Source organism: Enoplosus armatus, chromosome 20 (assembly GCF_043641665.1).
Source record: "Enoplosus armatus isolate fEnoArm2 chromosome 20, fEnoArm2.hap1, whole genome shotgun sequence".
Classification (NCBI taxonomy): Eukaryota; Metazoa; Chordata; class Actinopteri; order Centrarchiformes; family Enoplosidae; genus Enoplosus; species Enoplosus armatus.
The window spans coordinates 14993122-15018247 of record NC_092199.1 but is presented as its reverse complement, the minus strand read 5'-3'; the positions used below and the strand labels follow the sequence as shown (position 1 = coordinate 15018247).

The 25126-nt window shown below is 42.3% G+C and overlaps 1 protein-coding gene across 1 annotated transcript in view; it reads left to right on the top strand.

Annotated features, from left to right (window-relative positions):
- cacna1g (calcium channel, voltage-dependent, T type, alpha 1G subunit) overlaps nt 1-25126 on the top strand; it is a 218334-nt gene that overhangs the window by 69536 nt on the left and 123672 nt on the right. Inside the window, exons 2-3 of the mRNA XM_070927129.1 lie at nt 8041-8152; nt 21045-21178. Of these exons, the coding sequence (XP_070783230.1) occupies nt 8041-8152; nt 21045-21178 (246 nt within the window). The remainder of the gene's footprint in view (nt 1-8040; nt 8153-21044; nt 21179-25126) is intronic.

The following is a 25126-nucleotide window of genomic DNA, read 5'->3' as shown; positions in this document are numbered from 1 at the left end:
AAGACAAAAAGCGGAGCTGTTGTCATGAGTGGTGAAAGAGAGAAAATGCTTTTTGTTTAAATGGTGAGGCCACTGAAGAGGAGCAGAACTAAGACAGGGCGAGTGATTTTAGTGTCAGCATTCCTCTTCACAGCAGCCATTTTGTAACGGTCTCCCCAATGATTTCCTGTCGTCAAGATATGAAAAGTTTCAATTACTGTCCGACTCTCAGACTAACTTCTGGCTGAATCTCGACTTCTCCGTGAGTTTAACATGGGAGACTGATGTTAGCTTCCCATTTCCTTCCTACAGTCAAAGTCTTTTAACCGTGACTGCAATCTTTCCACAACATAACCAAACCTTAACCATAGTAGTGTCAGAGCAGAAAACCGTGGTATGTAACAAATGATGTCATCCTACCATTAGTAGCTCCACATCAGAAAACACTTAATTGTGTCGTTCTGGGGCAATAAGAGACCATGTATTTTGTCATTTAATTTTCAGTCCACACAAGGCATAAAGCACATTTTCTGTGGACTTTCTGCTGACTTCGAGAGTCCACTCAAGACTTCTCTAATTGAGATGATCCATAATTCATAGCAATTTGGATGTGACAAACAATGTAAGTTCCATGCAGACCTGTTAAAATACTCAATAACATGGATTACATGGTCAGAGACAAGGCTGGATTACTGACCAGGTAGAGCGAGCAACTTGCCCGAGTCCTTTAGGCTTTGGGTTCCTGGGGAAGTTACCTGTTTTGCTCTGCAGCTGGTTTACTGTGTTTGTAGCACTTGGATTGGTATTAATAGGCCCAGGGCTCCCTGGCAAGTTAATTCGACCCTGGTTAGTAGTATTGGTCATATCAATGGCAATGACTGAGGTCTTCAGTCCAGTCTTATAGGGACCAGCAGCCTCACAGACTTGACGTGATGACAGTTACGTACGATAGAAGTCTGCGATACCCCAGTTCACATGTGCAGAATGTGGACTCTTCTATCTGTCCAGTTCTTCCTGCTGCTGCAGTCCAGCCTGCCCTTTTCCTGCAAGTCAAGCTGACAGCTTTTAATGAGGGAACACACACACACACACACACACACACACGTGTTGACGTACGGCTGAATGTCACTGCACCTGTCCCACCTCAGAGTAAGGGTGCTCGGAGTCCCAGCTGCTTCCCACGCATCACTGGTACGGGACTCGTCCTTTGACTCGTTTGAACTTCAGGGCAGAGTGAGTTTTAATCAAGAAGAGGGGCCTTTGCACATCCTCTGTGAGAATCCTCTGTGCTTTGATCTGAATTCCTTTCATGAACATAATCGGGAGTCGTGAAGCCAGAATTTCACCAGGTTGCATCAAGCAGACGATCTCGGTTACATACTGTACAGAGTAAGCAGTAATTATGCGGTTTTAACTCGTTTTTGAATTCCAAGGAGTAGTTTTGGGGGATTTAAGCTACCATTTGTTAAGATATATACCATGGAAACAAATATGGAAACACAAAGCCTGGTAAAGGATTGCGCCTCTATTCCATTGGCCCAGACATGGAAAGAGGTGCGATCCTTTATGAATCCTTGATGATCTTTGTGCTCAGTTCCAGTCTAAGATTTGTTGGCACTATGTGGTTAATTCATTTCTTTTTGTTTAGGAAAGGGACTGCATCATGATTCACAACGCTGTGAAAGCTGTGAAAGCTGTGAAAGCTGCTTCTTTTGACTGTTCTCAGTGCAGTTTTGAATTTTCTGAGAGTTTGTTTCTGATCCTCCAGTTTCGGTGCCATTAAACCACTGCGAAAGAAGAGCAACATGGTGATGTTATTAAAAGAGCGCCAGTCGAAGCTCAAAAATCATCTCATTCCATACGGTCATACATTTTCTGTACAGGCGTGTTCTGCAGCTTTTCATTAAAGCTGTATGATGTTTACACTGAGTGAAATATTCAAACCCAAGACTCCATGTTTTTGTGGCTGTCCAAATTTCATCAAATAGATGTCTCAAGGCCTCTCTTTTTCTTTTTTTTACACATTTTCCCAAAATCATGTGTCATCATCCTGACATTTTTGGTATCTTTCAAAGGTTTTTGACTAACTCCGCTAGAATTTAAAATGTAGATCGAGAGGTTTCAACAAAGTTTGTCTGCACGCGTGAGCAGAGAAGCTTGAGTGAGTAATGACCTGATTAGTGGGGTTCATGTATATCACATCTGAGACAACATTCAGTGTATTCATGTCAGATTGAGGATTCAACGTTACAGGAAAGATTACAGAGTTCAAGTGCCGAATACCTCTCACTCACAAGGCTGTGTAATCTTTACGTTAAAACAAGGCAAAAACACATTTCTCTCAATCTATCCAACAATTGCTTCTGAATAAATCTAAGGTGTGACATAGGCTGCAGTTGCATAACCATGCTATATTATATACCTGCAACACCTATAAGTGTTAACGAGATTTGGGAGTGTGGAGAGGCGGCGTCTCCCCGACTGAGAAAAGACATACATTTCATATTAAAAATGCAGTTTCTGAGATGCATTCAGGCTCTGCAACACTAATGGGAACACCTGATTTTACCGAGGTTCAGTGTTGACGTCATATATACGCACAACAGCTCCAGAAGTAACTGTAGTATCACGTCACGCGCGGGCACTCTGCGAGAGATATAGATTTGGAGAAAGAGCGTACGGACAGCCAAGGCTGTGCAGAGCAGAGACGGATGCAGAGCCACGTCCTGCGCGAGTTATAGTAAACACAATGAATAATATCTATTCAGAGAGGCTTGTCTGTATTGATCGCCCTCAGACTGTGTGCGCACCTCATCTCTTCCTGCCGGGGATTCATTTCCCTACTCTCGTGAATGAAATAAGGGCTGAAGAGAAACTTGGTGAGATGAGTTGAAACTTTTTTTTCCCACCAAACTTTGCTCTTTTGAATTTGTTGCCTTATTTCTCAGTTTCTTCCTCTCTAGAGTTACACACACACACACACACACACACACACACACACACACACACACACACACACACACACACACACACACACACTGATGCTCTTCTCTGTTGTTTGTGTCCTTGTGTCTGGTGTCAGATCATTAGTGGACAGAATCAGAGTGAATCAGCAGTGTGATGCAGGGAGGCGTGTGTGTGTGTGTGTGTGTGTACTCGTGTGTGTGTGTGTGTGTGTGTGTGTGTGAGCTTGCGTGTGTGTGTTTGTGGTGCAGAGCAGGCTTCTTGCTTTCTGAGTTTTGACAGAGCATATCCTTGTGTATCTTTCCTCTAATTGAATCCATCCCTCAGGGCGTCACCGCTTGTTTATATGCTGACACCATGAAGGTGTGTGTGTGTGTGTGTGTGTGTGTGTGTGTGTTCACACTGAAGGCAGAACACTGCAAACACTCTTCTCCTTATTGTTTAATTATAGCCCACCAGCTGGGGAGACAGAGGAAGAGAACGAGGGCAGGAGAGGAAGAGTTATTGATTGAATTAGTCAGATTATTCATATTTAATGTTTTGCTTTGTCTCCATCCTTCTGCCCGTAACCTCTCCTCTGCCCTCTCCTTGATTTCGAATAAATTATTTTTTATTTGGTTATAAGACCTCCAGTAAACAATACATTTCATGCACTTCATCAGGCGACATGGTCTGAAGTGCACCAGTAAAACCTGTCAGCTGTCTACACGTGTGCCCAAGGGCCTTTTAAAAAACATGCCCTTGCCTTGTCAGTTGTAGCGAGGGACGAAATTGTAGGTCTGAGTTCTCTCTTTGACCCTGACCTAGATCTTTGTTTTGCTAATGTTGTTTTTTTTTTTTTTAAAAGAAGTCTGGTGTCCGCTACTAGTGCAGCTAAGTTTAAGTCATGATTCTGGCACATTACTTCTGTGAAGAACCCATTTGTAAATTGACTTCATATTTGAGTATATACATGATTTCTCAGAGCTTTTAACACATTCATGACATGGCTTTTCATGTGTTGTACTTTTTAGTAATTCTGTGAATTGTGCAATGTTAGCATTAGCATTAGCTTCCTCAAACAAACTTACAACAAGTGGCAATAACAGAATGATGGTAAACGCTAACACATAGTCTAAGTGTAGCGAAGAGTCATAAAGTCCACTAAATGACTCAGAAACATCAGATACACAGGGCTCTAAAGTTTGCTAACATTCGCTAACACTAGCCACCAAAAGCTACTAGTCTTCAAGGGAGTGTATTGAGTTAAACCTGCGATTTTTGGCTGGTGGAAACAAGCTGTAAACACAACAGTTACACATCATCTTTAAAGTTGATATGTGAGCAAGCATGTTCAGCATGTTGCCTAAATACACACCCGACAGATACAGAGCAACATTAGCATTCGTTTGGAGTTGTGTTTCTGTCCACCTGACAAATGTGTGTCCAATATTCACTCTCCTTTTAGCTCTGTCTTTGGTCTCTTTCATGCTTCTATGCCTTTATTGCTAATTATTCAGAGTTTTTATTTGGGCTTTTTCTTCTTTTAAAAGTTCCATTGTCTCTCTCAGAGTCCTCTTAGTCAGTCTGCCGGTCAATTGTCCGTCTTCCTGTTTGTCCCCAAACCAACCTATCTGTCGATTGATCATTACTGCAGGATAGCAGCCTTGATAAACAGCACACCATGTAATGCCTTCAGTGAGCCACTCTGTCCACAGCAGCAGACAGCAATGACACTCAGCATCAGTATTTATGTTGACAGCTCACTGTGATGACTGTCTTTCAGTGCAAAAACATCCATCCAGCAATTTGTAATCATTGTAGAAAGTTTTTGCCATCTTTTTTCCTTCTAGAAGCATGATTTCTGTCTGCCTGCTGAGGGGAGCGTCAAATATCTTGCCCAAGGTTTTGGGCAAGATATTTACTGTATTGTTGTCTTGTCTTTTCTTTGAATGTTTTTGTGAGAGTTTCCACGCTGACCCGTGCAGACCGAGGAAGCAAGCGTCCAGCGTTTGATTCTATTGTGGCACATGCAGCAAGTTTGAACCTACAGGTTTTGAATAAATTTTCAGCGCAAACTCAGAGGTTTGCTTTGCTACTGTAAATTAGGAAAAGACAAATTACTCTATGAAATCTGAAAAGTCTATTTGCAGCACTAGTTATATCAGCAAAAGTTATGACCCTGTTAAAATTTGGGTTTTAGGGGGTAATTATGAATTATGAAAGTCCTTCTTATTATACTAGTCTTGTGGTTAAAGAGCTTGAAGCCATCATCAGAGACCTGTTCATTTATAATCCACTAGTTTGTTTTGTGGCAAGAACATATATTTATCTATAAACCCACATATCTGATGAATATACTGAAAGAATGTTGAACAGGGGGACAGAGGCCTCCTTAGAGTTTGAGAAAGTCGCTTATATTACCAATCTTTTTTTGCAGTACACGAAGCCTGAGGAGCTTATGTTCATGCATTAACATTAATAGCACACAGAAACCAGCAGACAATAAAGTTTATTCAAGTGTAGTCTGCATTTTGTTGTTTTGTTTCTCAGTAAAAACTGTTCTTTTTAACTTTAAACTTGGACAGTTGGCCATAAAGGCTACGGCTTACTGTGAGTGAAAGAAACATTTTTCATGCAGTCCTGTGGTGTAATAGAACGTTAACCTATGAGACATGTCATGCCCATTTATTATTTCTGATGGAGGAGGAAATAAAATTGCTAAAATAAGCCAATTTGGAACTCATAGTTGGCGGAGAAATGTCCTTCTTTTCAGATGAAATTGGTGATGAGATGTGATTTGTTTTGTCTGGAGCCTGATGGATCTCAGTGAAGAGCTGAAACTTTACTGAACTAAAATGACACTGAGTTTATCCCTGATGAAGGTTGATGAGATCAGTAGCGTACACAGACAACCCATGCAGCTCATTATTTTTAATTAGCCCCACCTTCTCAGTCCTTCACTGCGACCACCAGTGTGTCTCAATAATAGTTTGCTCTCCCTGAAACTTTCATTGCCACCGCTCTCAAACTAGAGGCCTGAGTGTCTGAGCGTTTGTTCCCTGTAATGATCCCACTCTCCATACCAACTGATCTTTTTAATTGCATCCCTTTGGACTCACCGAACTTTCTGTGCGTCCTCCAGTGTGTAACGTAATCCTGCGCTGCCTTCCAGATGCAACCGTCATTACCCAACTGATGCTACCGAGGATCCTTGTGGTCACCGACTCTCAACTTCCCTCCAGCCTGCATCTATTATTCAATATTCCTGTTCAATACTGTATTGGAACCACCACAGAGGATCATATTTCTAACCCAGTATCTCTTGGAATCACTTTAAAATTGGATGATTCTGCAGTACAAGATTTATGACTAATGTTCAGAGCCAACGCAGGAAGCAGTCTGCCCTTTGCTCAGCGAGGTATAGAGTAAAGATTTGGAGGTTGGGGGCAGTGGCTGAGCACTGACTTTCATGCAAGAGGTGGTTTGCTTACTGTCACAGTCCAACAGTTAAAGGGGAGCTCCTGTGACTTACAATAGTGCTTCCATAAAGTTAGGGGGAATGTAAAGGACAAAATTAAAGCAGCAGAGGCCTAAATATATCCGAGCTAGGAATGGGCCAAACTACATCCTACATTTCCCATGATGCAAATAGTGTCGTTTGTTAGACCCTCCCTGTCTGGTAAACGGCCACATCTTTGAAAGCCCTACACCCACAGTTTGTAACACAGTTTCAAATTTGTAGTCCGGGATTACTCAAGTGATCACTCACCCCCCATGACAAGTAAACTGACCTGAAATGTAAAATCAATGGAGTGCCCCTTCAATGTTGCCCCTTTCATTTTTTTTTTTTTTAAACTAAATCACAACACCACGTGCTATGATATACATCATTAATTCACATAATAAAGATTCATATCGTAGCCTAAAGTTAGCCTAAATAGTTGCAAACCTATGTAAAAATATGGAGCTGAGATATTTGAGATTATATTTGAGGTTTTCACTGCTTTTATCCCATTGTCTGGACGAAAGTTCAAATCCGGGGGGGGGGGGGGGGGCATGTTCGTCATGCACTTTTTTGTGTGTGGCTGCTGTGGGGGCCATGCTGACCCAGCTGCATTATGGGTCAGCTGGATGAATGAGCAAGTGGCGGCTAATGCGATAAAAGAATGAAAGACGGACAGGTCGTTTGTCCTCACAGCCTGTGTCCGCGCGCACACACACACACACACACACACACACACACACACACACACACACACACACACACACACACACACACATACATACAGACACAGATGAAAAGCAGCGCTTTCCTTTTAGCTTTCACACACACACAAACACACACACACACACACTTGGATGACAAACAGTCTGTTCTGTCTAACATTGTTAACCAGGCTGGATGCAGGGTGCTGACTGTGGATGCAGTAGCAATCTATAACATATGTAGGTGTGTGTTTGTGTGTATGCATGCAGCCCACATATCTGCGTCATAGTGTGTGTGTGTGTGTGTGTGTGTGTGTGTGTGTGTATTTATTGAAGAAGTATCAGCCTAATCTGTGTCTGGTCTCATCATTGATTGGTGTCACATAGCTCAGACTGGTGTTTAACCTAACCACATTAGGAATGCCCACTCCGACCCTGCGGTCAATAAAATTCATACGCTGTGCATCAAGATGTCTTCACATTCACTTATTCTCAAGCCGGATACTTCGTCCTCCTCTTAGTCAGCCTCCGCCTCTCTTTGAAGTGCTTATCCAGCACCCTCTCTAACAATCTGAACATTTTCCTACAGGCCTTGCAGACAGATCTTTGGTTAACTGGGTGAAATGGGAGCAAAAACTGCCACTCAGAACAGCCACAGTTGGGCTCTCCCACTTCCCAGATTCCTCTGTGGCTTATTTTCCTCTCTTGAAAACATTTTGTGACGGCGAATCGGGATTGAAGATATAAAAGTGCATCACTTTGTCAGTTTATACATTTGAATGGGATAATGAGGTCACTGGAGAAAGCCTAGAGACGCTTATGTTTGTTGTTACTGCAAGCTTTTGACTCTCGTCACTGGCTTGCTGTTATTATCTCTCCTTGTTATATTCCTTGACTGCTGTTCTCTACGTGGTTCGAGCGAGCATCCATGTTGGTGATCCTGCTGAACTGTGTGACACTGGGCATGTTCCATCCCTGTGAGGACATCGACTGCGACTCCGAGAGGTGCAAGATCCTGCAGGTAAGACAGTTTATGGCTTTGACTTATTATGGTTTGAATGTGTTTTCTTTGCGCACTTTGTTTAATGCGGAAAATCAGAGCGAGAGACAATTTTAATGTGAACAAGCGAGCGCATCACTATCAATATCTTCCAGGAATGACTGGCTGAAAATGTATGCAGTTATCCCCATATTTAAACTATATTGAGCTCCACCTTTGAGTGTGGCTGTTCAGAACAGCTATTAACGCGTCGGAAGAACATAACCTAACTGAATCGGGTCAAGCTCCAAGAATGGATCCTACATTTCCCATAATGCCACTCAATTACGTCTTTTTGTGAGACCCTGCCTGCCTGGTAAATGCCTACATCTTTCAAGGATTTTTGTTATTGATTTATAGCCAAATTTAGACGTCATTACACGACTGTTTTCTCTTGCTGATTAATTAATCCGTATGACGAGTGAATTGATGTTGACATGTAAATGTGTTTGTAGCCCATTCAGTTAGTTAGTATAGTTAACTCTGTTTCACCAGTGAGACTTAACTGGTAACATAGCATGAAGCAGAAGTACTGTTGCTATGGTTACCTGAAGTTTACTATACCTTGAACCCTTCATCGGAAACAGTGGTTCAGCTTTTGATTGAAACTATGTTTGAGGTGTCCCGGCGAAAGAAAACAACGCAGAAACATGACAGTAGGACACATTTATCCCGAGCATTCCTTTATCCTCCGCGATCTGTATTTAATAAGACAAGCTCAACCCTCTGCAAGGCCTTCCAGTGGGATGAGCAAGAAGGAACGAAAGAAACGCAAACACGCATTACAGGGACAACATTCACACACACAGACACGACACCGGAAGATAAGGACAACAAATGCAGAGCAATGGCTGGAAAACATCAGACATCACAGCCAAGCAAAACCACCACAGTCTGCGCGGCAGATTAAGAGACAGAGAGCAGGAGCACTGAAACACTGTGAGACATGGGTACAATTTTCTAAACCAGTGCGTTTGACAGAGAGCCACTGAAACAATATTGTCCAGCATATCTGGCCTCTGCAGCGTCCCCCATTTGCACAATCTCAGATGGAAAGTAAACAATAACGTTGTGTGAAGGCGTTTCCGTTCATTTAGTGACCTCCTTTAACCCAACAAACACTCATGGAGGAGCATTGTTGTTCCCGCTGTAAAACACAGAGGGTAGAAAATAAATGTTTTCTGCGTTGGACGAGGGAATCAAGCGCACCGAGGCGCAGCAGAATAGATCTGTGTTATCTGGCACTGTTCATCTTGGGCGGTGAAGAGATAATGTGCTCGCAAAGTGGTTCCAAATAGATTGAATCAGGGAAAAAAAGTCCTCTTATTTTCTTGTCCACTGACTCAGTGAAATTGAGCAGTTTCATTCCAAAATGAGATATAATAAAAAGAAAATAGAGCCCTACTCTGAGTGCCTGCTTCCTGATATTGAAGTAAAAAAAAATGCTTCCGATCAGTAAATTGTACTGATCGGAAGCATTTTCTGAATGTAATCGTACTTCCAGTTTCTCTAAAAATTGATGCATACACATATTTTAACAGAAAGGAAAGTAAGAGGAGAGGAGAGAGGGAGGAAGGAACAGAAAAAGAGATGGGAGGAAATGAATTGAAAGGAAAGAAGAGGAGATGGATAGGAAAGGGAAGGACAGGAGAGGAAAGAATAAAATGAAGAGATAGAAGAGGAGAAAGACATGAAGTATATTAATATATAAATAGAATTTGGAGAGTAGGATGGTTTGAGATGAAAAAAGAAACATGAAGAGGTTTGGAGTCTGCTGTTGCTAGGGCAGCCCGAGCTCGTCGCCTCCTTCCATGGCTCTGCTCGGGGACATGAGGCGTGATTTCATTCAGCGGGTCTCCTCTCTGGAGCGCAGACGAACGTACAGCCCAGAGGTTAAATGCATTCTCTTTTAATTCCTCGCTTCCTCCACTTCAATCTCCCCGTCACTCTCCGCATGGATATGTTGAGAGACCGTAAAGGCAAATAACACACACACACACACACACACACACACACACACACACACACACACTCACACACACACACTCACACGCTCTTGTCTCTGTCTTTGATCACGTCTCACACTCTCTGGAACTCACTGACTCTCACGCCTGTTTCTTTTCCTCTCTCTCTCGCTCTCTCTCGCTCTCTGGACATGCCGATGCCTCAGTCCCTCCTTACTTCCTATCTTTTCCTTTTTCTTTAGTGGGAGCCTGGTGAGACTTCACAACCTCTTGGAGTAAAAATATTTACCACAATACACGCTGTTCAAATTGATTTTGATTGCATAGTACATCGGTAACAGGAAAAAAAAAATAGGCCATGTGGTGAAAATTGTTTCATTTATGTGTGTTTATTCTGAGCCTCAACTAAAACAGAAATAGGACTTCTTTGTACTTGTTCTTGTGAAAGAATACATAAACAAACATATGCTACAGTCCCACTGCGCCAAGGTGTGGGTTCATCTATATTCCATCTGCAAAGCTTAAAACAAACTTTTCATAGATGGTTAAAAAGTGTAGGTGTCTAAAATAGTGTAACGCTGGTTACTGTTAACTGTTACTGCAACAGAAAGGCTGTCGGGCCCCATGTGTCACTCCAAACAATTATTAACAGTAACTAACATTACACAAAAATACATTTTAAACTATAAGATATACATAATCATCATGAATTGAAGTATGTCAGTCATCCCAATAAACATCAGTGAAATAATGTAATGTACTAAATAATCCCAGCTTCGCACCTTTATTTAGTGTTACGGGATTTTCAAAAAAAATTATTCTACAATACAGATACCAAAATGAAAATAACTAACAAATGTATTTTAAAAAAATGTCTTAAAGGCACACATAAATAAATAGATAACTAAACCAACAGACAAACAAGAAGATTTAAAAAGATTATGTGTTATTGTCAGAAATAGAAATAGCGTTTTCTTTCTTATGTCGACCCAAGGGCTAATATCCAGAAAAAGTTATTTTATTCCTTCAGTCTTTGTTTAAGAACTTCCTGTTTTGCACAGTGACCAGCACTAAAATTAAATGTGTAACCATGCAAGAAGCTAAAGCGTAAAGTGTAAAGCTAAGTAGGGTGGGATGCTTTTCTCTACATGCCTCGATTTGATGTGAAAATGCTGCAGCTGTGCTCCACAGTTCCATGTGTTAGTGTCAGATCAGGCCTGTGCTTAACACAGCCATGCTAGCATCGGTGCTGATGAGGGAGCTCCGCCAGGCCTCCCAAGGGCTCTCCTCTCTGATTCAGGCCAAATGAGCCCTCGTCTCCTGACACAGCTAATGGCTACTGTAATGGTCACAGGCCATTGTGTAGCTGCAGGGTAGAAAGAATGATGTTCCCACGCTTTGTGTGTCAGCATTGCTGAAAAGTTGCCCTGAGGCATTATTTCCAATTTGTTTTAATGACACTTGAAAGGCACTTGTTTTCAGCTCCATTACAGTCTGATGACATCAAAGGTCATCGTTCAATCAATGATTAGATTATTTAATGCACAAAAACGAGAGGCTGAGTGTTTTTAAGTCAACCTCCAGCCTTCTATCTTCTGCTACTTTGTGTTTCGTGCTAATCAGCAAATGTCTGCTAACACGCTAAATTAAGACCACAGGTGGACAGGTCTAAGTATGTCAGTTCACACCTGGCACTATCATGCGTCAATCACAACAATACAGACTACTCCTTATTTTCACTTATTTCTTGGAGAATTGTGGTCAAGATATGTGCCGAATTGGACATTTTGCAGTTCGAAAATAAAGTGGTCGCTGCTCTCTGGTGGGATCTATGAAATGGCAAAAACTAGTTCTCAATGACCTCAAACATAGTTTTTGCGTTTCTGTACTGCCGTTTTTTGGTACTTATCAGCCAGCATAAATGCAGATACGAGTATGTGTTTGATCAGCTTAACTGTAACCTTCAGGCTCCAATTGTAACTGTTGTATATTTCTAACATCAAACAGCAAGTTAGGGTTTTCTGTGGTATATTCCCCTTCTAACACTTGATCCCAGTCGATAAACAAACTTGAAAAGACGACAGATACAGAAAAGAGCACATCAGTGAGCACTCCCAGATAAGAGTGAAAAAATAAGGGATATGTGATGATTTAGCCAATGGAGTAGTTTCAAAGAAATGTCAAACTCTGGCTGTAATGTAGCAGCTTTAACGTTAAGGATTGTCTCTTTTTTCCCCAAAGGGGAGATTTCAATGGAACACGTTCTCCTCTGAATGCTACAGCACACACTTAACCTTCCATCGTCCCCCCGCAGCTACAGTACAAAACGCTGTCTGTGGAAAGCTAATAGATTCAGTGCCAATACAATGGGAACGCTGGGTTACAGAAAGATACACAGAGACGAAGGAGGGAGAGGAGTTGGCAGGCAGAAGGAGCTGTGGACTTAAAGTCCTCGCTGAGATGGAGCTTCTGACATTTGTGCAGAGCCGGTTGCTTCGTGGAACTGCAGTGGGAGCTCACCTCACACACACACACGCACACACACACACACACACGCTGGTTCACCCCCACGTCAGCCTGGCATGGAGGATGAACGCATGCCAGATCTTGCGTCTGTGTGTGTGTTTGTGTGCACCGTTACCTATGAATGGTCGTGATTGAGCTGAAAAGTCTCTCTCACAATATTATCTCCCTCCACCTGTGAGGAGTGGATCTCGACTGAATGGCAGATTACAGTCAGCCGGCCCCATTGTCCTCACCACATGATGCGTACACCGCCTTCATCGGCACGTATATAGCTGTCCGCCCGCCTGTCTGAGTGCACCTGTGTGTGTGTGTGTGTGTGTGTGTGTGTGCATGTGATGAAAGCATCTGACCCCTGTGATAATAGCATTCAGACTTGTGACAGGCAGAATTAGCATACATAGTGGCTGAGATTTATTTTTCCGGAGAGGTTGCAGAGAAATGTTTTCACAGAATTGATGGCACCTGTTTCAGTCCAAAAAAAAAAGAAGAAAAGAATATATACATTCATATACACAACTTCAGATCCTATCTGTTAAGGTGCCCTTTAGTTAAGCGTGGGGACGAACACAGCAGTCATCGAGGAAAGATTTTTTTTTCCTGGCTTCAACAGTTCTGAGAGACAGTTCCTATGTTCCTCTCATGTAAACACACATTATAAACACAACGTTTGAGGCTAGCTTCAGCCCATCAGACACAGAAAACCGCACCTGAACAGAAACGCTAACTTCCACAGCAGATCCAAGGAGTTAGCAGCCACACTATTTGTTTGAACACTGGGAATTTTACAGAGGGCTCCAGGAAAAAAGAATTAACTGCTTTATTAATTGTAAATAGGTCAATTGTCTAATGCTTTATAGATCAGTTAGAATCCATTAATAACACACCTTTTAGTTTTTTTTGTTGCCATGTTGTGAAAAATCCATTCAACACATGGACTTCTGGATAGAGGATTTGGCCCAAAATCCATCTATTAACAAGTTATTAATCTTATATAAATGGATTACCAACATTTATAACGGCATCATTTCTAAATAGAAGGGGGAAAAAAACGTTTTCACAACCTGGCAACCTCATTTATTTCTCTCATTTATGGCTTGTGACTGATCTATAACCAATAAAGCCATTAGTTACAGTTTATGAACCTTTTATAAAGGGCAGCTTATTAGAAAGTGGTACAAAAGCATTAAGGGTTGGACAAAAAATGATTTGAAAATGATTGTTACCATGAACTTTTCAGAGTGGTAAAATCCTGCCTCAAACAAGTACAAACTGACCTTAGACCTTATGCATTACTTTCCACTGGTTTGTGCTCATATTGCTTTATTATGGTAACTTGCACCTTGAAAAGCTACTACTTGTGGGATATAAAACTTGATGACTTGGCAATCACTTGTTCTGGCACAACAGTGTAGCAACACAAGAGTGTTCCCGCCTGTTCCTCTTGACAACACTCTTGAGTGATGTGGTTACTTTGATTAGCTCAAAATAGCCACATCATGTAGTGCAGTGGCATTCTGCTGTACTGTCTGGGAGATGAATCCCTGTTTGCACCCCATCAAGGGAGGTCAGAGGTCAGGGTCAGCTGTAGGACAAGACGCCAAGGAGCTGGTTGGCTGTCAGGGTCTCGCCGAAGGGCTCTTTAGCAGTGTGGGTACTTGCTGTGGACTTCTTAAAAGACAGACCTCCGACAGCAGCCTGTGCTCATGTGCGGAAACATATGGCAATATTTGAATCATGTGCAGGAATGTTTCCGATCTGCAGATCTCGATTGTTCGTCAAGAGCTGCGGCACTTCACACTCGGGCGCCATACTGTATCTAATAACCAGCTTTGACACTTAAGTGAGTGAGTGAGCCGCGTCAAGTCATTAGGGAGTGTTTTAAGTGCACTCAGCATTAGTGATTAAGTGCACTTAGAACATAAAGGCTCCGCTCAGGAGGTGATGAGCGGGCGTGTAATGTTGGCACTCGCTCGACGCGTTGATAACACGCAATACAGCTTGCTGATGTCTGTGTGTGCCTGGTGGACACGTGTGTTTACACTTGTTCTCAGGCAATGTGAGAAGCAACATAGGCGTACACACACACACACACGCGCGCGCACACACACACACACAGGGCTGTTTAGCTGGTGTGTGGTGTCACTGTTTAGGCTGAGAGGTTCACGCAAGCCTGAATACACATGGAGAGAGAGAGAGAGAGAGAGAGAGATAGACGCTGTCTGAATGTTTTATGTGTCCGTAATTGTGTGTGAGAGATAGACACACAGAAGCATACACACACACACACACACACACACACACACAAATACACTCAAAAGTTATTATAAGCAAGCCCATGAAAAATGACACATAGCATACACACACAAATGTACTGCAGCCGTGCACACAGTGGGATGCTGCGGGAGACACAATCACAGTAACAGGGGAGTGATACGCCTCCCCTGGGAGAGACACGGAGGCAGTGGGAGAAAAAGATAAGAGGAAGATAAAGATGAGAGAGATGGAAGTCGGTGGTAGACGGGAGGAGGAGGAGGAGGAGGAGGACGAGGAGGAATAGCTCATGTACAGCAGGAATCCCATCCAGCTGTTACTGCAGGGAGACACAAGTGGAAGACGGCAGAAGGCAAAAGAAAGTGTGTATCCCACTCTTTCTTTGTCTTCATTGTCCTAAAAGTTTACTCTTAATTATTATTAATATATATTATTATTATTATAAATTAAACGAAATTGTAGGTGTGTTGTATCTAACATTAAAAAGTAATGAGAACCTGGGGCCAGATGCATAAAACTGTGTGTAGGTTTACACCTTTAATTTAAAGACAGACACACACATACACATACTATAGTTATCAGTCCCATAGAATGTTTTCTGATTTACTGCAGTGAGTCCCCAGTGGGCTGGAGACCCCTACGCTACACTGGATGTCGATAGTGAGGACCAACTCGCATTAATCAATATTTTTAAATCAACTTTGACTATAATGACTGTAATATAAAATGTTTGCTAATAGCGGCAGAAATACGCAACTCTACTTGTTGAGCTTGTTGGACACTTTTAGAACAGTATTCAGTGTAAACATTAAAAGGCATAGTCCTTTTTCATGGAAGATATTTTGACATGCCACAGCAGGCAAAGCACAGGTGTAAATGATATAATTAATGATGGCTGAGTTCTATTTAGCTGCTTCAGTTTCAGGGTCCTCGTATTGCTGGCTCACTGTCATACTGTCATGGCTTACTGGGACATGGAGCCATCGTTAATTTTATTTGTGACCCCTGTACTCTTCCTATTATGACAGGTCAAAATGTCAGCTGGATATAACACTTTTACATTTTGCCATCTGTGATTAATCTAGTACCCACAGTTTATGGTATGAAGCTTTTACAGTTGTTGTTGTTGTTATAAACAGTCAGCGTCTGGTAAGTCTTTACAGGGTTCGTCTGGTGCACAGGAAGTGAAGGCTTTTCCATTTCTGGCAGCAGCAACTGGTTTGTTTGGAATAAATATAGACGGATGAACAGTGCTACAGTACCTGCCACCTACACACAATCAAAAGACAAAGACTTTACAGTATTGCCAACACTGTTTCCATTGACAAATGATCTCTGAGAGATGCAGTGAAAAACCGCCGCAGCAATGAACACTAGCAAGCAATAGCAACACGTGCAAAACCTGAATGAAAAGTTGTCCCTTTTAAGCTGTTTCCGAGTCGCGATGTACCCATCAAAGGGTTTCAGTTTGCCAAACAATATTGCATAACCCTCCCTTACATTATCTGATTCACAACTTCTTTTTGCTTCAGCAGTATTTTTGCAGATTCATCCCTCGCTGTTTCAAAGAGTTTTAGATTGGATTGACACACCACAAGCTCTCTGCCGTCATTTGTGGGCCCATTTCACACTTTTGCGACTGCCACGCCGACTGAAAGCCAATTTTCGCGAGGCTTGTCTGAAAGCGGGATTAGGCTGGATCACATAATATAATTAAACTTTTTAGTTTTGTTTTCATAATGTGATTATTCTTTGGAGATACTCCAAAAGTTGCAGAAAAATGTTATATATATTCTGTCCCTCTCTAAGTCTCTTCACAGGGTGAGATGAAATGAGGGATTGTGTGAGCAGTGGGCCGTTCAGCACAGGTCACTTGTGTCTGTTCCCTCTGAGGCAGGCGTGTGTGTGTGTGTGTTACGCCTCTCTGGTCTCCACATGGACGTACAGTCCAGTGAACCATGGTGACAATATACACACGCACATTTCCATTTTGGTAAATAGTCAGCTTGGTATCATCAGTGTCAGGAAACCTCGGAGACCTCAGCCTGTGATTGATGTGGTATCTACACAGCTGTTCCTGTATGTTTAGATATTCAGTCCAATCTATGTTCATCAGGACCGCGCAACATGTTTCACGCTCCACTGATGTGTGATACAAGTTTCGGGGGAATCAATATCCTGATTGCAGGGGCCGTATTACCATGTGCTGCGACACCAGTATGCTCCGCTGGGGACGCTTCAGGCCAGCACGTTCCTGTTGATGCAGATGAATTCGAAACTCAGTGTGCTCGCATGTGTGTGTGTGTGTGTGTGTGTGTGTGTGTGTGTGTGTGTGTGTGCACATGTTTGCAAAGAGGACAGTAAGGCTGACATCAACTTAATGTCAATTTATCAAGAGTGCCTTAAGGCTTGGTCTCATGTTGAGTGTGTGTGTGTGTGTGTGTGTGTGTGTGTGTGTGTGTGTGTGTGTGTGTGTGTGTGTGTGTGTGTGTGTGAGTGTGTGAGTATGCATGTACTGTATGTGTTCATGCATGTGTTTCGTAATCAGCGTGCAGATGTACGTGCATATGTGTCTGGAGTTGTGTGTACATGTGTGACAGTGAAGACATTGTCCCCATCACCCTGAGTCTTAAGGGGGTTTCTTATATTTCGAGCTCTGCAGGCATGCAGGCTTTAGCTAATGCAAAATAGATGAGTAATTACTCCCCAGCAGAGGCAAGAGGAATGACTCCTTCATTAAACAAAAGGGAAGAGAGATAGAAGGATGGCGTATCAGAGGAGAAAGCAATGCAGTCATTTTATGCTCAGCATGGTGGTAAACGTCTCTGCTCTTCTCTGGTTCTCTCAGTCATGCATCTGGGTTTGCAACATCTGTCAGTAGTTAGACTCTCCGGTTGTTTTTCCAACAGTCTGTTGATGTGCCCTGTTATCTGTCCTGCAAAGGTCCAATATGGCTTTCATATCCAGACTTTAAATAGACTGACAGAAACCATTCACACATATTTTACAGACACATGTGTGTCTCTCGCAAAAAATACAAAAAAAACATGCGCTACAAAAATGTCGGTTTCTAAAAAAAATATTTGATCTTACAAACTGTAGCAAAATGCAAAAAAAATCTAGAGTATTAAAATAAGAGTTTGAAGTTAAAACCAACGTAAAAACAATGGCGAGTTAAAATTTAGACCTGAGTTTTTATTGTTTCTCTACCTGAAATATATCTCTTTTACAACCACAAGCTATATGGTTGCATGGTAAAGTTCCCGCCCACCAGGTGATTCCCTGTAGCACTGCCACAGGGAATGTTCCATCGAGCACATTTAGCCATATTTGTTTGTGAGCAGCCGGTGAGGGATTTCATTCTTCAAAACACTAGCAATTAATTAAACGCGCACACTAGCATAAACGCATATTTTGACCTCTTAATGAAGCTAATTGCTAGCAAGTGAAAAGAACCAGTTGGCAATACCATGTGGCATGGAGGTAGCACATGTCTGACACACACACACTGACCACAGGTCAAGGACTACAGTGCTCTAAAGTAAAGGTAAAGATCAATCAGGGGTAGAGAGTCAATGTGCCATGTGAAATGATTTTCCCTGCCCTTGTCGCGTCTTAAAAAACTGCAGTGGAATCGTCCAATGGCAGAATATCTCACTAAAAAAGGTGAAAAACTGAATATGCTATTGCTACTGAATATGTTATGGAAAAGTGGCCTAGAGCAAAATATGTCGTCTTCCACGAACATGTAATGTGGTTGAATCGGGTTTGCTTTCAGCACCTTCAAAGTAATCAGTTGAAAGTTACATCCAACCAATTTGGAAATATTTTCCCTTTTACTGTGACACCTCTGTTTATATGAACTATGTTAAAATGGTGCAGCAATTAGAAAGCTGTGACTCAACCGTGGTACAGTTCTTCTATTGTACTCGTAATAATGTTATGGTATTTATACTGACAGTGCTTACATGATGACAGTGGATATCACCGTATTATCTGTCATCTACGTTGGCATAGAAGAGTCGGGTTCCAGCAGTAAAACGATACAGATTTAAATTTAGATCAAGCACTGAGCAATGTTTTTTTTTTTTCCCTTTTCTTTTTTTTTTTTTTTGTGTGTATCACTGAACAATCCGCTTGGAGGCTCCTCTGCCTCTTTGGAGTAAATGCGTGGTGTGTAAAACATCTGGAGTGATGTATGATCAATATTAGGTAATTAACCCTGGGGCAGCTGCTTCGCTGATAGATTGTACGCCCTGGAAATAGCAACGCAACCCCATATGTTGTAAATTCTTTTGGGCTTTCTGGGCAGGCTACATGAATGCTCTCCAAAGATGGGACGGATGAGAACTTTGAGTTGTACACACACACACACACACACACACATATTCCCGTGTGAACCTCTACATTTTACTTACAGTGAACTTTAGAGCAGCGAGAGGCTAGCTTCTGACTGAGCTAACAGGATTTGATGTATTTATACATTTCTCTGTTCATGTTTGGATGACTCATCTATCAGTGGGTGTCCTGTGCCTTGATCTCCTTCCAGAATTTTTCTTTTTTGACTTTGAGCTGGATTTTTCCCTCCTCATCTCCAATTCCTTCTCTTCTGACTTTTAAAATTCATGTATTGATTTTCATATTTCGAGAATTATAAAATAAGTAATGTTCCTTTTAATTCCTCCCAATCCTCAATCTCTCGCTCTTGTGTTCTTCTCCAGCCCGGTCTGATAATGATTTGGGGAGCTGAAGCTCACTCAGACAGCCAGACAGACAGTAATGAGGGCAGGAATACTGATTAGTGCAATGAGTGGCCTGTTCCAGGTTATTACATTGTATACGCTGGATCGGAAGCCATTTGTCACTGGAGTCTCAGTTAAGGCAACGAGGTGGCCTCATGTTGTGCCAAACCATCATTAGGCCGGAGGACCCATGTCGCTGGCAAGCATCTGGCTTGCTGAAGTGTCCTTGAGCAAGACACTAAATCCTCTGCAGCTGCAAGGAGGCTGTTTTCTTTCTTTTCTTTTCTCTTTCCCCTCTCCACAGGGAGCCTGACCTGCTGACAGCAGGGCAAAGAGAAAAGAGGATTCCTCTGCAGGAATTAATAAAGTATCACATTACTGTCAAAGGTTCTCAGTGGGCTACTTTTAAGCATCAAATATGACAGATAGTAGAGCCTGACTAAGACATCGGTGTGGCTGAAATTTCTGGCCGCATACTGTATGTTGGCCATTGAATAACAACATATACGCGATTAATAAAGATTTGTTTGAAGTCGAGCTCAGAGGTTCACGATTGACCTTCGAAATATTAGTTTGACAAAGATTCTCCCCTCTGAAAATGTCCTTTAGATTTCAGCAACATCTCGTGGCCTTCATCAGTGGATGGAGTTTGTTCAGTTGCTATGGAGAATGTAATGCATGGAGATGTAAATTTGGACACGTGATAATAATTTTGTGCAGACATTCATGGTTCCCACACGATGTATCCTAATTGTTTTTATAATCCCCTGACTTTTCCTCTAGCGCCACCATGAGGTTGGCATTTGGGGTTTTGAATGAAATGTGAATGTGAATGAAAAATAACTGTTGGATGGATTCCCATGACATTTGGTACAGACATTCATGTCCTCAGGATGAATTGTAGTAACTTTGGTGATCCTCTTTTCCATCGAATCCCTGCAAAACTAAAGACATTCCCGTCAGCCTCAGCTGTACTGTGCATTTAATGCTAATTAGCCAGTGTTAGCATGCTAACACGCATCAAATAAGACAGAGAACATGGTAAACGTACACCTGCTTAACATCAGCATGTTAGCACTGTCATGGTGAGCATGTTAGCATGCTGACGTTAGCATTGAGCTCAAAGCACCACGTAAAATGTCTCACTGAGCTCCATCTTGGTCAAATCCTTGAGAAAGCAGATTTAAGGCTTCGTTATCAAAAAACTGTATTTGTGTTCGAAAGGAAACCATGATCAATATACCTGATTGCCTCTTTCTCATATCAAGGTTAGTGGTTTTTAGGAGGACGACTGTAAAGCAGTGACTGCACAGCACATATTTGCGTACATAATAATGCTAACTCGTGTTTTCTGTTTGTCTCTTTCTGCAGGACTTTGATGACTTCATCTTTGCGTTCTTTGCCATTGAGATGGTGATCAAGATGGTGGCTCTGGGGATTTTTGGCAAGAAGTGTTACCTCGGAGACACGTGGAACCGCTTGGACTTCTTCATAGTAGTGGCTGGGTGAGTTATGCAATTACACATGCACACAAACACACAGGTGGCCAGGCGTAACCATGCATAAATACTGGAGGCTTGCACAAGGAGCAGCACACACAAACACACACACACACACACACACACACACACACACACACACACATGCAACAAATTTGAGCAGTAATCAGTCCGCAAGTCAGGACTCGAGAGTGCAGGGACAGATTCATGAGTGTAAGAGATGCTTTGAGCTCGTGTCACTGGATTTCGACCTGCTTTCTTTGCTTGCTGCCGTCAAATCAGATCAAACGACAGTGAATTTGAAGCATGAACCTGTTAAAAGCAGCTACTTCCCTGTGCGCTCCGCTGGGTTTGTCATTAAATAAATTGACCCTAAATGTCCCGTAAAAGCTTTTTAACTAGAAATTGGTTGCAAGTGCTCGTTCAAAAGCTGAAGTGTTCAGAATCTGTCAAACAGCTGGAGAGAGTGAGATCAGATTTTAAGATGAGTGAATGCAAAATTAGGGTGTTTTTTTTTTACTCCGTACTTGTTCCCTTTCTTCACTTGTACACTGTATAACGTTCCCTGCAGACGGAATACATTTTGTGCTTAACAGCTTCCGTAACACACGTGCACATAAATGCTGTATGCGCAAATCCAGGAGCGCAATATACTTGCAAACACAGAGACACCGTGTTTTTGTGCCCACATGCACGCACAGGCACGTTTAAACATATGCACACATACACACAGGGACGCATGCAGAATATGAACACCGTGGGCCCAGCGACACACATACAGAGCTGCACACCCAGCAATGCACACACCCTGTAATTTGATTAAACATGTTACAGAACATAGCCTGCTGGTTTCAGTCTGACATTTTCATCACACTACATCCCCTGCTGGTTTTTAATGCCATCCTTCTGCCACAGCTTCTGTTGTCCATCAGTGGGAACAGGGCACATTTCCCTCTGTGCATGTGCGTGCGTGTCAAAGTGTGTGCAGTGTCCTTCAGCAGCAGAGATGAGATGCATTTCACCCGCACCTACACAACTGTAAAGCATAGCCGCTGCGAGCTTCCTCCTCAGCCCTCATTCATTTCACTCCTCTACTCTCTTTACCCGCATCAAACATCTGAGTGGAAATCTTCTAGGGTCATAGATAGTAAAAGCTGCTTCCCCATTGGCCGTCTCGGCTCAGAGAACAACTGATATAGTAACAGAGTACCAGAAGATGGGAAATACCTTAATGTCTGATAGTCAGGCACTAATCCACTGAGTGATAAGACGGCCCATAAAAGGGATCTTCAAATTTAAACTACAGCAACAGGCAATGATATCAGGTGTAATGTTTATTGAAGGAGCACATTACAGCTATGGTGAATAGAGATATTCTAGTTCGACGCATACAGATGAAACTATAATGTCCAGGTGGGCGAAACTGTGTCGTTCATCCTCGGTGCAGGATAGGATATGCATGAGGAACAGGTGGAATATTAATGTGTGGAATTTCATAATAAAACAGAAAACAGCAATAGACAAACCCATTCATTTTATGTATTGCAATGTTAGATTAGAAATTCTTAGAAGTTCTTATTATTGTTTAATATCTGAATGCAGTGATTCGGATATTTCATGAATTAATCAAGGCGCTGACTGTAGTCGGCTACATTCTGTGGGAATGCCACATCGCATGCAACGAGCAATGCTTTAGGTTGTCGATTAATCTGCTAATATTTTTGTTTTGTTTTAGCGCTCAACGCCGCTCACAATTTCCCAGAGCCCAAGGTGACATATTTGAAATGCTTTCCCAAAAATATTCAGCTTACTGTCACAGAAGTCTAAGACAGCTAAGAAATATTTTTTCTTCAGATTTAAGAAGCTGGAGCGAGTGAGTTTTTGGCATTTTTGCTTAAAATCCTCCTTTAGCGATTCATTAATAATCGACATCTAACCACATGATGAAAATATTGTTTCATGAGGCCTGCGGTTGAACTAGACTGTTAGAATCAGCTACTTGTAAATACTGAACATATTGATTCACAGTTTGTGGTGGCATATGGACAGAAATACTGTATGCATGTGCAGAACCACCTTTGACCACCGTTAAAGCTAAGGATAGACAGAGGTCTGTGTTTGCATGAGACCATGATTCGTCAGCGCGCAGACTTAGTTACACGATGATTGGAGGAGTCGTAGGCCTATTATTAGCGCAGGATCTCTCTCAGTTACTCATTCGCCATATACAAAACCAAGCTGTGATATAAGCTAATGAGAAGTCAAATGTAAACTTGGCTCACCAGTCGGTGTGATCCTTTCCCTGCGTTTTGCTGCTCGTGTCCTGTATGTTGCTCTTTTGAATGGTCCGTGGGACGTCACTGATGTCCACACTTTCATCCGCAGCCGCACAGGTGCATTTGTCGGTGCAACAGCTTGTTGCGCTTTCATGTCATTTCAGTAATTCCTCGGCAGTTCTTGCGGACAGAGGCGAGGCTTTAATCCTGGATAAGCTTGGTGACTATTTGGGCTTTCGTTTTAACTAACTTGACAGTAAGTTGACACTGTTAATTCATGCCGTCCACCCCTGTCTCATGACTGAATACAGACCGTATTTCTTCTTCTGTGGTGCAATGAGATGCACAAGGAGAGCTGGTTTGATCAGTTTCATCACTAAGTTAATTTAGCATCTTGCAATTATGGGACCACACTAATGTAATATTTAAAAGTAGTGACACATGGCAGTACTGTAGTATAGTATTTGCTTTCTCACTCTGGCACAAATGTTCTCTTTTGGAAATAAATAGACTAAAACAGAGTATATGCAGAGCTGTAGCTGGACATGGACTCTATGTGAGGAAATCCTCTTATTACCTCTCACATGTAGACTTTGACTCTTCTGCTTGTTTTCAGAGCGTTATATCGACCTTAAACTGTTAAGGGCCCCATGTTATGCTCATTTCAGCTCTATATTTTTATTCTGGGAGTCCACTAGAGTAGCGCTGGGGACGTGGCTGAGTGCGGTGACATCACAACCTTACAGAAGTCCTGACGGCTCGTTTAAAGGCACAGTGTCTGAATACCAGCTGTGTGCATTTCTCCGTGGACCGAGCGCTTTGATGATAGATAGGTTCAGGCAGTATTTTTTGGTCCGGCAGTCTGCATGCAACTGTCTTGGTTTGAAATCAAGCCTGGTTCTTCCAAATCATCCTCTTTTCTCTCCATCAAACATATTTGCCGTCACTCTTCGCTCTCTAATAACTGTGTAACAATGTCACCAAAATGATTTATGAAAAAAGGTTGGCATAGGTTGGGTGTGTGCGTGGGTGTGTATCAGAGCATGAACAATATGCAGCGTGACAGAGAACATGGCACAAGAAATTAACTCTATTTCTATAGAGTCTGCGTGTATGTTGGCTTCCATCTGAGGTGATGGTGTGAACATGCGTGTGTGTGTGTGTGTTAATATGTTTCATGTTTGTCTATGTTGCCATTTCTGAACAAATTAAAAAAAAAAAAAGAATCTCATCTGTACGGAGAGCGCCCAGCCATACGGAGACAATGGTAACCTAGGTAACGGCTGGTTGTCGAGCATTTGATATATCCTGGCAACAGTTGTTAAGTCTGCGGAGGAAGGCTCTGATGAACTGTTTGTTTCTCTCCGAGACGATAATTACAGCTAAGCTGCTTTTTCAGCAGGTCTGCGCTCTCCCCTCCTAATCACCTCACTGTCAGGAGGGAGACAGGACGGCAAGATGGAGGGGTGGTGGGGCGAAACAGGTGGAGTGTGGAGAAGGAGAGGGAGGGAGTGCAGGGCGGATGTACTGCCGCATTCACACGGTGAAGAACAAATCAGTAGATAGGAGTTTCCGACTTGAAAAGAAAGTTTACCTCAGTTTTCTGGTGGTAGATGAAAACTCCCGCTTGATAAATGACATTTTAATTTCACACAAAAATAAACAAAATGTCATCACA